The sequence below is a fragment of the Lathyrus oleraceus genome, chromosome 6, assembly GCF_024323335.1.
Source record: "Lathyrus oleraceus cultivar Zhongwan6 chromosome 6, CAAS_Psat_ZW6_1.0, whole genome shotgun sequence".
NCBI lineage: Eukaryota > Viridiplantae > Streptophyta > Magnoliopsida > Fabales > Fabaceae > Lathyrus > Lathyrus oleraceus.
This window is the reverse complement of record NC_066584.1, coordinates 253,691,288-253,706,134: the sequence shown is the minus strand read 5'-3', so window position 1 is coordinate 253,706,134 and position 14,847 is coordinate 253,691,288. Positions and strand designations below refer to the sequence as shown.

The window sequence follows — 14,847 nt, the reverse complement described above, 5'->3', positions numbered from 1 at the left end:
CATAATCAGCGGTCTCCCTGGGACTGGAGGCATAAGGATAGGAGTGAAAAGGGTTTCACACGTCTGGGACACGCCTAAGGAAAATGCTATACTGAGTTTCCCCAAAAACCATCATAAGCAGCATTAAATGTCATTCACACTTCTATTATACAATTAAGTTTATATAACTAACTGGCATTTTGACGTCTCTAACTTGATTAATTTATAACATAACACACTTGCGACACCTGAAGGTGTGCCCAGGGCCCCCCTTACGATGTCCATAATTGAGGGGCTCACCCCTATCTATGAGACTTTCTTGGAAGGAATGAAAGGTTCACAAACTACATGGAAGACAAATGAACCCCTTTGCCCTTTACAAGCTCCCGTGCTTGAGAGATTGTGTAGTGATATATTTATAAAAGACGTGCATGAGGCAATATGGGGACCTGTCTTTTATTAGGCGTCCACCTAGGGGTATTATCGTATGGACACGATCCCCCTTCACCAATGGCTCTCCCTGAGGAGGAAGCATGGATAGTGACATGTATGTTGTCCATAACCACATGTGAAAATAGTCTTGACCACAATTTCCGGAGCAGTAAATAGTCCACGAACTTCATGATCAAGGTGGAACGTTAGTACTTCTCAAAACCCCTCAAATTCAAGCTCATAAATCTCTATAAATGTCTCACCCTTAGGATCAAGGAGGAAAATCTGATATTCAGACAGAGACACACCCTAAAAGCAGAGTTTCTCATCCTCATAAATTTGCTCAAATTCCGTAAAATCTTTGATAACTCCTACCAACTTAGAATTGTTAAACGTCTACTTTTTTAAGCATATATATATATATATATATATATATATATATATATATATATATATATATATATATTATTTGACATGGTCTATTACATCAAGTGAATAGAGAATGGTTAGCTTAAAAGAAATAAAATATCTAAATTTTAAATAAAAATAAAAATTCAAGAATGTTAAATTTCAAGCTTTCATTTTAGTCATTTAATATTTCTAACTATAGTAGAAATAAATGAAGTACTAAAAAAGGCTACAAATTAAATAAATAGAGATGAAGTGATTTGGTTCAACCGCAAATGGTAAGCCTCACCCTCTCACTCAATCAACCATCCATTCTTCAATATAACAACTCTTTCCATTTAAGAAGTATAGTAATGATGGTCTCAGAATTTAAGACATCTCATTAATCATTTCCCCAACAACCACACAACAAGAACACAATAATAATTAATTTCATTTAAGATGATCCCTTATCATATTTCTCTCCAAGAGTTCACTCATATGCTTCTACGTTTTCTCTCTCTCTATCCATCTCAATCTCTTATTTTGTTTCTATATTGTGTGAATCATGTCATTTCAACATCGTCCAGATTTTTATAGAATAATAATGCATGATAAACAACTTGTAAGTATATATTACATTTGTGTTTATATATAGCATTTTATTTATGTATGTGCTCTTTTCTTATGTTTATGTTTATGAATTCATGTGTTGCAGAGACTTCCCAAATCATATGTCAAAAAATATTGGAATGGAACTCCAAATCCAATATTTCTTAGACTTCCAAATGGTGTTCAACAAAAAATATTTTGGGTAGAGCGTGACGGTGGTATTTGTTTTGATAAAAATTGGGAAGATTTTGCTAAGTTTTTAAAAGTTGGATATTTCTTAATTTTTAAATATATATGTGGATCATATTTCAAAGTTAAGATATTTAATCTAAGTTGTTTAGAAATAAACTATTCTAGCATAAGGTGTGTAGATGAAGTTGGTGAAAGAAAAGAGGAAATTAAGGAAATTATTGAGTTGAGTGATGAGAGTGAAGAACATGCACAAACTGAAAGTGGAAAAAATGGCAAAAGAAAAAGAAAAGTTACTACCCAACCAAAAAATTTAAGTGAGTTCATCTAATTTTTTTCCTTCAATTTCATGCATTTATTTTAATAATATTCTGTAAATTATTATTTATATATGTTATAAAAAATATTTATTATGATAATAATACATGTAAAATAGCTGTTGTTTTTCTGAAAAATCTCAAAAAAATAAATAATTTCTTAATATGTTACCAAAGAGTTCTTATTCTTAAGTTGGAATTAGAAATTTGTAAATAAAGAAAATCATTTTTTATTAATTTAAATTTTGTAGGTAGGCCTAGTCCATATTTTGAAGTTACATTGAAACAATCTTATGCTGAAGGCTCTATGTTGGTACGTATTCTATCTAAAATATATATTAATTTAATTTGGTTTTAATCACTTATAAACTATTATTGATGAATTTAAACAGAGGATACCAATAGCATTTTCGAGAGAATATTTTACTGGATTTGAAGAGAAAGCAATATTAAAAGTTGGGAAGGACATTGCCATGGAAGTGCTCATCAAATTCAGTCAAGGATTTACAATGAAAAGTGGTTGGAATAAATTTACACAAAAATACAATTTACAAGTGGGTGATGCTTGTAAATTTGTGATGACTCAATCTCAACCACTTTCATTTTCCGTCACTATTACTCGAGTGAGAAAGAAAACAAATCCTAGTATGTTTTTAGGTTTTTTTTTCTTTCTTATTTTTATTTATTTATTATATTTTATTGGTTAAAATATTTTTGAATTGATATTTGATTAATAATTTACATTTATATTCTATTAATTGTTGAACTTCTGAATTTGTTTTATTCATGAATGGTTTTTAAAGTGGTGTCTTCTAGTGATGATAGAATTCCAAAGAGAAAAAGCATTAGAGGAACTTCTAGAGGAAGGCCAAAAATACATGTTTCCAAAGGTATTCTTTTAAGTCTTAATATTTATTATAAAAATTGTTTGATATTTATTGTCACTTTATGTTTAGGTTCAAAATGTTAAAATGAGATGAATCCTTTATTTAAGATTTATATGAATTAGGTTCAAAAAGTTAAGATTTATATACATGAAACTACGTATATATTTTTTTCTTTTGTATATGCAGAATGTTCCAAATGAGTTTATGACTGGATATGAGAATTTTGTGGAGCTGAAAATGAAGGGAAAATCATGAGTTATATGGTATATGCTGTTTCTTCAAGGTGGTTTCTTAGTGAGAAATTATAGTTTTTGTGTTTATGTTCATCATACATCTTAGTTGGACAATTGTTGTTTTATAAATATGGGAATGTATGCATCTAGACTACAACACATTTATAGTTTATGGTAGAATCGTATATATTGTTAACCATTATAATTAAAATTAAAAAAACTTAATTAATAAAGCATCGTTCTTCAATATCTATTTTTTTCCTCTCTCAATCTTAGAATCTTAGACATGGTTCAAAATTTATAATACTCTTTAAAAAAAAGAAATGAATTGGATCTAAGAAATGAAAAAAAAAGTTGAATGGATTAGTGAAGGGACAAAACTAATTTATTTTAGTAAACTCGTGAAAAAGTGGCAAATGTTCAATAACATGGCACCAATGGCAGAATAAATTGAATAATATTTACTAAATTGTGACGGATACCATGTGTCAATAACTAATTTAATAAATAAAATTTAGAATTTAATTGATATACACTCACAATGTAAAAGGATTTTATACCGTCAGTTAATCCTATCAGTTGGATATTGAAATAAGTTTGATTTTTATTTTAAAAACCTATAAATTAATGTAAATGGGTGATGGTGATGAATCGAGTGTAAATTTTTTTACACTGACAGTGTATAGCAATTAATCCCTAAAATTTAAACATATGGTGGAGTTCAAACCCAACTCCTTTTTATAAAATGTAAGCACCTTTATTATTACTCCAACTATTTTCTTTGTTAAATTCTTGTATTGAATGTTTAATATAGATTGCATCCAACACCACTACAAAATATATCGTTGATAATATTATATTACTACGACTATTGTATCAACCGTAATAATTTCTTATTTTTATGTGCCTGTTTTTTTTAAATACTTTTCATCGCTATTGATAATAATATAATCATGGTGATATATTAAGGGTTGCAAGTTTCGAATCCCAACATCAATATTTTTCCATTTTTTTACTTAAAAAATGTGTGTCTCTTAACTTATATTATTAAATAAAAATTGAAAAACAATTAATTACGGTTGTTTTAATCAACCGTTATTATATGTTTCATATTTCACTACGGTTGGTATTAGCAATTGTGGTGAAATTTTTTACTTCAAAATTAAAACATAATATGTTCTTCATTTTCTTCATAACACATGCCCTAGCGAACCAGATGACAACGATAGCGAACCAGATGATAGTGATAGCGAACCAGATGATAGCGATAGCGAAATCTTCATTTTCACCATCTTCATTCATTTGGAATGTCTGATCTTCACCCTCTTCATTCATTTCTTGGAACGAAAATCATTTCTTAGTCTCCTCCTTCTCTTCAAATTATGGTACATTTCTTAGTCTCTCTCTTGCGCTGTGGTTAGTAGTAGGACATCTTTCTGAAGATTATGTCCTTCCCTAGGGTTACTGGTTTCTTTTTTTAACACATAAATGATGTTGGCTTTTGTTGCATTTCATGAATCAACCGTTTGTGCATTGACATTGTGATGTATATTATTCATGTTATCATGTTCATGTTTTACTTAGATTTTGTGACTATGACTTTGTGTAGTTGCAAATAAAATTGTTGGGTTGTTGGTTAATGTCATGAATATGCTTTAGGTTTTAGTGTTGTTAAATATTATATTATTTTGATGGATATGCATATGCATATAATCATATTAGTATGTTGTGTGTAGCATGACATTCCCATTAGTCTTTTGATATAAATTTTAGAATTTGTTATGGATCGTAGTTGAATGAAAGTTGATAGATTAGGTCAGATGTATGAGATATGAGTTCTTGAATTCGTAGAATACAATCTTCCTGAAAATAATGATTTCTTTTATTGTCCTTGTGTTAATTGAGGAAATATAAAAAAAATGGTCAAAGGAAGAAATATTACATCACCTATGTTGTGATGGAATATGTCAATATTATACAATATGGATGTGGCATGGAGAAGTGGATAAAAATCAAAATGTGACATCACAAATGCATGAAGTTGATAAAAATATATGAATGATCGACTTGAAGATATGATCTGTGATATTCGAGAATCGTCTTTTATGAAAGTCCACATGTATGATACTTTATGTAGTGATAAAGATGCCCCTTTATATAAGGAATGCACAAGCTGACATGATTGTTTGTGTTGTTAAAATTGTTTAATCTGAAGAAAAAAATTGGATGGTCAGATAAAAGTTTCACATAATTGTTTGATATGTTGAAACAAATGCTACTAGAAGATAACAATTTTTTGGATCGTTGTTATGAGGCCAAGAAGATATTTTTTCCAATGGATTTGGAGTATATAAAAATACATGCATGTTCTAATTATTGCATATTATATAGGAAAGAGTATGAAATTTTTTAATTAATGATTGGAATATGGTGAGTCGCGTTACAAGTTGAAGGAGAACAATGGTGATGAAAATAACAATAATAGCAAGATGCGACCTCTTGCTAAAGTGTTATGGTTCTTGCCAATAATTTCAAGGTTCAAGATAATTTTTGCTAATGCAAATGACGCAATGAATGTTAGATGACATGCAGATGAAAGAAAATGTGATGGAAACATTCGTCATATAGTTAATTATTTGCAAAGGAAGAAATTGATTCGTTGTTTCCAAATTTTGGTCTTGAGCCAACAAACCTAAGGCTTGGGCTTGCCATGGACGGAATAAACCCCTTTGGTAATCTAAGTACTAACTATTTTGTAGCAATAAAATTTTTGAGATTAAGTTATTGATTAACTTAACTCACAAAGCAAGAGTCGTCATCGCACTTTTATTATTTTCAAAGGAAAGGCAAAAAGTACAAACAAAACCCAAATAAGTTTTAAAACAAAAATAATCAAAAGAGATAAGGATCTGGGGGTTAGTTATGCAAAGGATCGGTATTAGCATCCTAAACATCTATAGTGCTCTATAGGAACCTCTTTGAAAATCTGTGTATTTTGGTTTAAAAATGGTGTTGTTTGCAAAAGATTGGGGGATGAGAAGGGAAATGTTTTCTTATAATTTTGTGTTTGCTAAGACTTATGGAGTTTCATACCTACGTAGCAACAAAGTGCAATGGAGGATCAAAACCGCGTAGTTCGTGGTAAAAATAATAAAGATGTTTGTTTTTGATTCATTTTTTATGAAAAAACATTTCCTCATTTTAAGGAGAACACTCAACTAGTCACCCACAAGTATGAGAACTTTGCATCATCACAGAGAAGGACTCCAACTTGGAAAAAATCAACAAGTATGCCACTAGCTCTCATAGATGGAAAAGAATTATCATCAATACTATGGGGATAGGAGAATTATATCTCAACTATGGAAATGACTCATGTCTAAATTTTAAGAAAAAAAAGTTTTAAAAAGAAAAGTGCACAAAGGGCACAAAAATGAATGGAATGAGTTGATGTATTTTTAAAGTCTTTTGAAATTGATTTGAATATGCTTAGGATGAGTTAGAATTTATTAAGAAAGAATTTTGAAAACCACTTGACAAAAAGTCAAGGTTTATTTAGAAAGTCATTCAAGTTTGAAAATAAGAAGGTTTTTGAAAAGGAAATGGAGGATTTTGAAAATCAAAGAAGGGGAGGAGAAGAAGAGACTATCCTAGAACATAAAATAAAAATTAGGGAGGAAAGATCTAACCAAGAGATAGAAATCTTTATGACATAAGTCAATCAAGAATTTCCTCCTTTGGATTTAGCATCATGCAAGCCAAATAAGAAAAAAATAATCCATGTCTCAGATGAAACCAAAATAACCAAGTCAAGTCTTCAAAAGGAAACCAAAGTCAAAGATACCAGATGAATCCCAAGGTCTCAAATACAATCTCCCAAAGTAAGGGTCAAGGTCCTAATTCTAAGTCCATAACTCCACAACTTGACAAGGATAGTAACCTCAAGTCCATGAATCAAGAGAACCAAACTTTTAGTTTTTTTTTTCTTTTTTATTAATGTCTTATAAAGGAAGTCCAAATGGACAAAGGAAAAAGAGCATAAGCATAAACAATATGATATGATATGCTAAAATAAAAGCATAAAGTAAATAGCAAGAAGTAAAAAGCATAAGGTAAATGACGTTAAAATAAGGTTAATGCAATAATGTTAGTAAGTTGTGTTAGTAATCAAGAATTGAAAGGCAATTTATCATTTTTTGGAAAACACTCAACCATTCACCCACAAGTTTGAAATATAGACCTTTACATCACCATGAGAAGGATTCCTACTTGGATAAAATAAACAAGTATGCCACCAGCTTTAATAGGTGAAAAGGAAATAATCTTTTTCACACAATACCATGAGGAGTAGGAGACTTACAATCTCACTTATGAAAATGACTTACTTTCGGGACAAATTTAGCGTTATGTTAAGCAATTGTAATTGAATTTATGTAGAAGTCACAACTATCTGAGGTCGGTCAATAATAATAATAATAATAATAATTGTGTTAATACATGCTAGAGAAATGATATGTAAATCATTCTCCTTAAAGGATCCATGGCCATTTAAGAGGATTGATCAAGCACAAAGGCTATGAGAGTGGTCCATTACATTAATCCATACTTCATGATACTTAGGATAAACTTATGCATCAATCCAAATTACCTTAAAGGATCCATGGCCATTTAAGAGGTAGATTTGAAATGATGTAAGTTCATCAAGCACTAATCCACACATCATGATCATGATGGACACAAACCATCGAATTGATCAAAAGAAAAAAGAATAAGAGAAAGGGATGAAGAAGAATAGGACAAAAGAAAGCAAACCCAAAATGGATCAGAGTCTTGATCAAGTCATCATCAACATCAATCATCCATTTTGGTGGATTAAGGTTTTCACCCCATCAACACCCAAGATCCATTGAGTTTAATGAGACTTATGATCAAAGAAACCATGATCCAAGACCCACATAAGTCAACAAAGGTAAAACATATATAAAAATGCAAGAAAATAAAATAAAATATATTAAAAACAATTTTAAAATGAATTTTAAAAGGGAAATAAATGAGAAAATCCCTAAAGCCCTTCAAAACACCAAATAAATGACCAACAAAATTATGGAAGGTTGGAAATAAAATAAGAAACGTAAAATAAAATTTTCAAAAATTTAAAAATGCATAAAAGTATTTTTAAACCAATTAAGACAAAGGGGAAAAGAGAAAATTCAAGAAAAATAGCAAATCAAGAAAATAAAATGTGAAAAAAAATAAAAATCTGATGAAGAAAAATAAAAGAAAATTTTAGAAATTATTTGAATGAAAAAACCCCAATAATTAAAACCCTTCTAAAATACCACTAATGTAACACCCTTCTAAAATACCACTAATGTAACACCCTTCTAAAATACCCCAATAAATAATTAAAACCACCAAACATAAATCAGAGTATATATGCAATTTAAGGGTGTCACACTTGACACTTCACACCATGTTCCAATTTAACTCGTCATGCTCATTTATTCATCAAAATAAACATTTGCATAATTCGCAGCGGATAAACATTAACAACAACATGCAAAACATGTAACACATTACATGTAAGGTTATTCAACAACCAAACCGAAAACAAGGCAAAACATCCCGTCCCGATGTTACATCTACCAGAGCATGACTCACTAAGGAACTACACTAGACTCCAAGCACTAGCTTCTACTCAATCACTGCTCGTTACCTGAAACATAGTTGTAAGGGTGAGTTCCTCAATCGATATAATAAGCATTATAAAATATCATGTAATGCTAAGTAAATGAACACATCTTATCACCCTAATCATATCACACATTCAGTAACGGCAACATCAACTCATACTCACATTCATGCTCAACATAAACATCAAAACACACGTATAATATTGGAACACATCCATTCATATTATACACAATACATACATTATGCAATGAGACTCCATGCATGCGGTACCGACTATTCGTGAACACATAGTTCAACCTCACCGATCAAACCCAGATACGGCTACCAAGCTCACTAGTCCCACTCATTTGAGACCTAGTGACTCACATCACTAATTCCTCACCATGGGAATTAGCTACCACCCCAAGGGCCATGCTATGCACGCTAAATCACCTAGCATGCAAACATCAACAACAATCCACCATAACTCATCACTAATTCCTCACCATGGGAATTAGCTACCACCATAAAGGCCACAATATGCAAGCTAAATCACTTAGTCATGCAAACATCAACAATCATCCACAATGGACATATGCTCACACTCTAAGCCATAAACAGTCCATTCACAATTGCATACATAATAGATACATCCACAGCATTATGCATACAATCATACATCATCCACATATTTATCACATAATCATATCATGCCACATAATCAATCACAGTATTAGCACGCTTTACTAATACCCCTACCGCTCAAAACAACGGGAAATGATCCCTATTATATCATACGCCAATATAGGCCAAACATCAAACATGCACACCACATTTAAATATAAATTTTTCACTTTTCACACAGTGTTAACCGGTTAACGCCCTGGGTTAACCGGTTAACGCAACACAGAACACGCTTCCTGGCAATTCACAACAGTGTTAACCGATTAACACCCTGGGTTAACCGGTTAACGCAAGACAGACAGCAATATTTCACAATTCATAACAGTGTTAACCGGTTAACACCCTGGGTTAACCGGTTAACGCAGAATAGAAATAAATTCTTTTAATTATCATAACAGTGTTAACCGGTTAACACCCTGGGTTAACCGGTTAACGCAAGACAGAAAGCTGTTCCTGCGCTAACACGAAGCAGAATGCAGAATTCTCCGCATTTTCCGCCGTTGGAGGACTTCCGGACCTCCGATTCCAATTCCGTAAAAAGCTACACTTTCAGAAAATCAAGACTCATCCAATTACAGATTCAATTACAGCTTTTAACATAACTTATTCATCTCAATTTTTCAGCATTCAACATCCCAATTAGGGTTAATTCAACGGCTTATTACTACCCATTACATGTTAACCCATAATACCCATTAAACGACGATAAACCCCCCTTACCTGAGTTAATCCGGCAATCCTTTAGCTTCAAGCTTTTCCCTTCTTCAACCCTTGCTCTCTTGCTCTTCCTCTTTGCCCTTTTTCCACTTTCTGTCGCTTCTCTGGTTTTCACGTAAAAAACCCCTTTTTACCAAATGGGACCTTATATATATTCCAACTTATTATTCCAATTTATATTATTCCAATAATAATAATAATTCCAATAATATTCCAATAATAATCCAATTATTTAATTAAATTAATAAATATACTATTAACTTAATTTAAATAGTTATCATATTTTATCGGGGTGTTACAACTCTCCCCCACTAAAAGAGTTTTCGTCCTCGAAAACATACCTCAAGCGAATAACTCAGGATAAGACTTCTTCATCTGACTCTCAAGTTCCCAAGTCACATTGCCACCTGCTGGTCCTCCCCAAGCTACCTTTACCAAAGCAATCTCTTTACCCCGCAACTGCTTCAACTCTCGATCCTCGATCCTCATAGGTGATGTTTCAACAGTCAGGTTATCTCTCACCTGTACATCATCTACTTGGACCACATGCGACGGATCAGGAATGTACCTCCTCAACTAAGACACATGAAAAACCTCATGCAAATTCGCAAGTGACGGCGGTAAAGCGATACGATAGGCTACCTCCCCTATCCTCTCCAAAATCTGATAAGGACCAATAAATCGAGGTGTCAACTTCTTCGACTTCAAAGCTCGACCAACCCCAGTTATCGGAGTAACACGAAGAAACACATGATCTCCCTCTTGAAACTCAAGTGACTTCCTCCTCTTGTCGTGATAACTCTTCTGACGACTCTGAGCAATCCTCATCTTCTCCTGAATCATCTTAATCTTTTCCGTAGTTTGTTGAACAATCTCCGGTCCAACCACAACACTCTCACCGGACTCATACCAACATAAAGGTGTCCGACATCTCCTACCATACAAAGCTTCAAACGGTGCCATACCAATGCTCGAATGAAAACTATTATTGTAGGTAAACTCAATCAAAGGTAAATAACAATCCCAAGCACCTCCCTTTTCCAAAACACAAGCCCTCAAAAGATCCTCCAGTGACTGAATCGTCCTCTCAGTCTGACCATCAGTCTGCGGATGATATGCAGAACTCAATCTCAGCTTAGTTCCCAAAGCCCTCTGCAAACCTTCCCAGAACTTTGATGTAAATCTAGGATCTCTGTCCGAAACAATACTCGACGGAATACCATGCAGACTTACAATTTTCTCAATATACAACTCAGCTAATCTCTCTAACGGATAATCCATTCTGATCGGAATGAAATGAGCCGATTTTGTCAATCTGTCAACAATCACCCAAATAGCTTCAAAATTCTTAATTGTCCTCGGTAAACCAGAAACAAAATCCATACTGATACTATCCCACTTCCACTCTGGAATAGCCAACGGTTGCATTAGCCCAGACGGCTTCTGATGCTCAATCTTTGACTTCTGACAAGTCAAACAGGAATAAACAAAACTCGCAATTTCTCTTTTCATTCCCGGCCACCAAAATAACTTCTTCAAATCATGATACATCTTCGTAGCTCCAGGATGAATACTCAGGCCACTACGATGTCCTTCCTCAAGAATACTCTTCTTAAGTTCGGTAACATCCGGAATACACACCCGATTACCAAATTTCAAAACACCATTCTCATCAACTCTGAATTCACCACCTTGACCTTGATTCACTAGAGTCAACTTATCAACCAAAAGCACATCGGATTTCTGACCTTCTCTAATCTCATCCAGAATACCACTCGTTAACTTCAACATTCCCAATTTAACACTATTGTGAGTACTCTCACACACCAAACTCAAGTCTCTAAACTGCTCAATTAAATCCAATTCCTTAACCATTAACATAGACATATGCAATGATTTCCGACTCAATGCATCAGCCACTACGTTTGCTTTACCCGGATGGTAATTCAAACCAAAGTCATAATCCTTCAGAAACTCTAACCATCTCCTCTGTCTCATATTCAGCTCTTTCTGATCAAACAAATACTTTAAACTTTTATGGTCACTGAAAACCTCAAATCTTGACCCGTACAAGTAATGCCTCCATAACTTCAGAACAAATACCACAGCTGTCAACTCTAAATCGTGCGCCGGATAGTTCCTCTCATGAACCTTCAGTTGTCTCGAAGCATAAGCTACAACCTGCTTATTCTGCATCAAAACACCACCCAAACCCAACAATGAAGCATCACAGTAAACCTCAAATGGTTCCGATGGACTCGGTAATATCAGAATAGGAGCAGTAGTTAACCTTCTCTTTAACTCTTGGAAACCTTCTTCACATTTTGAGTCCCAAACAAACGCTTGCCCCTTTCTAGTCAACATCGTCAACGGTAACGCCAACTTAGAAAATCCCTCAATGAATTTCCTATAATAACCTGCAAGTCCAAGAAAACTCCTTATCTCAGAAACTGACTTCGGAGCTTCCCACTTAGATACCGCTTCTATCTTAGAAGGATCAACAGCAACACCACCTCTTGAAATCACATGACCAAGAAAACTAACCTCTTCTAACCAAAATTCACACTTAGACAGTTTAGCAAATAACTTCTTTTCTCGTAGAACTCCTAAAACCACTCTCAAATGTTCAGCATGCTCTTCTTCAGATTTCGAATACACCAAAATATCGTCAATAAACACCACAACAAACTTGTCTAGGTACGGATGGAAAATCCTATTCATATACTCCATAAATACCCCAGGCGCATTAGTCACACCAAAAGGAATTACAGAATACTCATAATGTCCATACCTTGTTCTGAAAGCAGTCTTCTGAATATCCTCAGTTTTCACACGTATCTGATGATACCCCGATCTCAAATCTATTTTGCTGAACACACTCGCACCAACCAACTGATCCATCAAATCATCAATCCTCGGCAAAGGATACCAATTCTTGATCGTCACTTTATTCAGTTGCCTGTAGTCCACACACAACCTCATAGTACCTTCTTTCTTCTTAACCAATAACACTGGTGCACCCCACGGTGACACACTCGGACGAATAAATTTCTTATCCAACAGATCTTCCAACTGACTCTTCAATTCAGTTAACTCAACAGCAGACATACGGTACGGAGCCATCGATATCGGCCTAGTACCAGGTACCAAATCAATCGAGAACTCAACTTCACGCTCTGGCGGTAATTCATTCACTCCTTCAGGAAACACATCAGGAAAATCACACACCACGGCTAGATCGCAAATCACCAGTTTATCTTTAGCCTCCAAAGTCGCTAACAGCATAAACAACTCTGCCCCATCTGCTACTGCCTCATTCACCTGCCTTGCTGATAGAAACAAACTCTTTCCTTCCTCAATCTCAGGAAAGATCAAAGTCTTATCAAAACAGTTGATATAAACTCGGTTAAACACCAACCAGTTCATACCCAGGATAACATCAATCTGCACTAGTGGAAGACACACGAGGTCCATTCCAAAGTCTCTACCAAAAATACTCAAAGGACAATTTAAACAAAATGAAGTAGTAGTCACTGAACCCTTCGCAGGAGTATCAATCACCATACTCCCAGGCATCTCAGATATCTCTAATTTAAGTTTCACAACACAATCCAAAGATATAAAGGAATGAGTCGCACCTGTGTTAATAATATCTACAAGAGGAAAGCCATTAATATAACACGTACCTCGGATCAAACGATCATCTGCAGAAGTCTCAGAACCCGATAAAGCAAAGACCTTGCCTCCCGACTGGTTCTCTTTCTTCGGCTTAGGACACTGTGGCCTAATATGACCCACCTCTCCACAGTTGAAACAAGTCATAGTCTTCAACCGGCACTCTGCAGCCAAGTGACCACCTTTTCCACACTTAAAACACTTCTTCTCATTACTGGTACACTCATGGAAACGATGTTCCGCCTGACCACATCTGTAACACTTAGCAGGGGCACTGGAGTCTCCCCCACTAGGTCTCTTCATCCCACTCTGTCTCTGGAAACCTTTGCCAGCTGCATACGGTTTCCCACGATCATTCTGATTCTTGCCTTTCCTATCAACCCTCTGCTGATAGCTCTCCGTTCTGGCCTTGGTATCCTGTTCAAAAATCCTGCAGCAGTCAACCAAGTCAGAAAACACTCTAATCCGCTGATACCCAATAGCCTGCTTGATCTCGGGACGTAACCCGTTCTCAAACTTCACACACTTTGAAAATTCCCCAGTAGCCTCATCATAGGGAGTGTAATACTTCGACAGCTCTGTGAACTTAGCAGCATACTCAGTAACAGACCGATTGCCCTGCTTCAATTCTAGGAACTCTATCTCTTTCTTTCCTCTGACATCCTCTGGAAAGTACTTCCTCAGGAATCTCTCTCTGAACACCGCCCAAGTGATCTCAGCATTCCCAGCAGCTTCCAACTCAGTGCGGGCAGCAACCCACCAATCATCTGCTTCCTCTGACAGCATATGCGTACCGAACCTGACCTTCTGGTTATCGGCACACTCAGTCACTCGGAAGATCCTCTCGATCTCCTTCAACCACTTCTGAGCACCATCTGGATCATATGCTCCTTTGAACATTGGAGGATTGTTCTTCTGGAACTCACTTAGTTGACGAGCAGCTCCCAGTCCCACAACATTCAGATTTCCTCCAAGTACTCCAGCTAGCATACCCAGAGCCTCAGCAATCGCAGCATCGTCTCTACCTCTTCCAGCCATCTCTATTCTGAAAACCCAACAAGC

The 14,847-nt window shown here is 34.8% G+C and overlaps 1 protein-coding gene across 2 annotated transcripts; it reads left to right on the top strand.

Annotated features, from left to right (window-relative positions):
- Positions 1 to 1,145: 1,145 nt before the first annotated feature.
- Positions 1,146 to 3,190, top strand: LOC127093150 (B3 domain-containing transcription factor VRN1). Of its 2 annotated transcripts, none has more exons than XM_051032054.1 (6): positions 1,146 to 1,423; positions 1,517 to 1,916; positions 2,168 to 2,229; positions 2,309 to 2,561; positions 2,733 to 2,806; positions 2,990 to 3,190. In XM_051032054.1, the coding sequence occupies exons 1-6, from the start codon at positions 1,367 to 1,369 to the stop codon at positions 3,056 to 3,058; spliced, it is 915 nt and encodes a 304-aa protein (XP_050888011.1). In that variant the 5' UTR covers positions 1,146 to 1,366; the 3' UTR covers positions 3,059 to 3,190. The 2 variants fall into 2 exon arrangements, with proteins under 2 accessions (XP_050888011.1, XP_050888012.1); XM_051032055.1 differs by having other exon boundaries at positions 1,148 to 1,423; positions 2,720 to 2,806; positions 2,990 to 3,172.
- Positions 3,191 to 14,847: the final 11,657 nt, after the last annotated feature.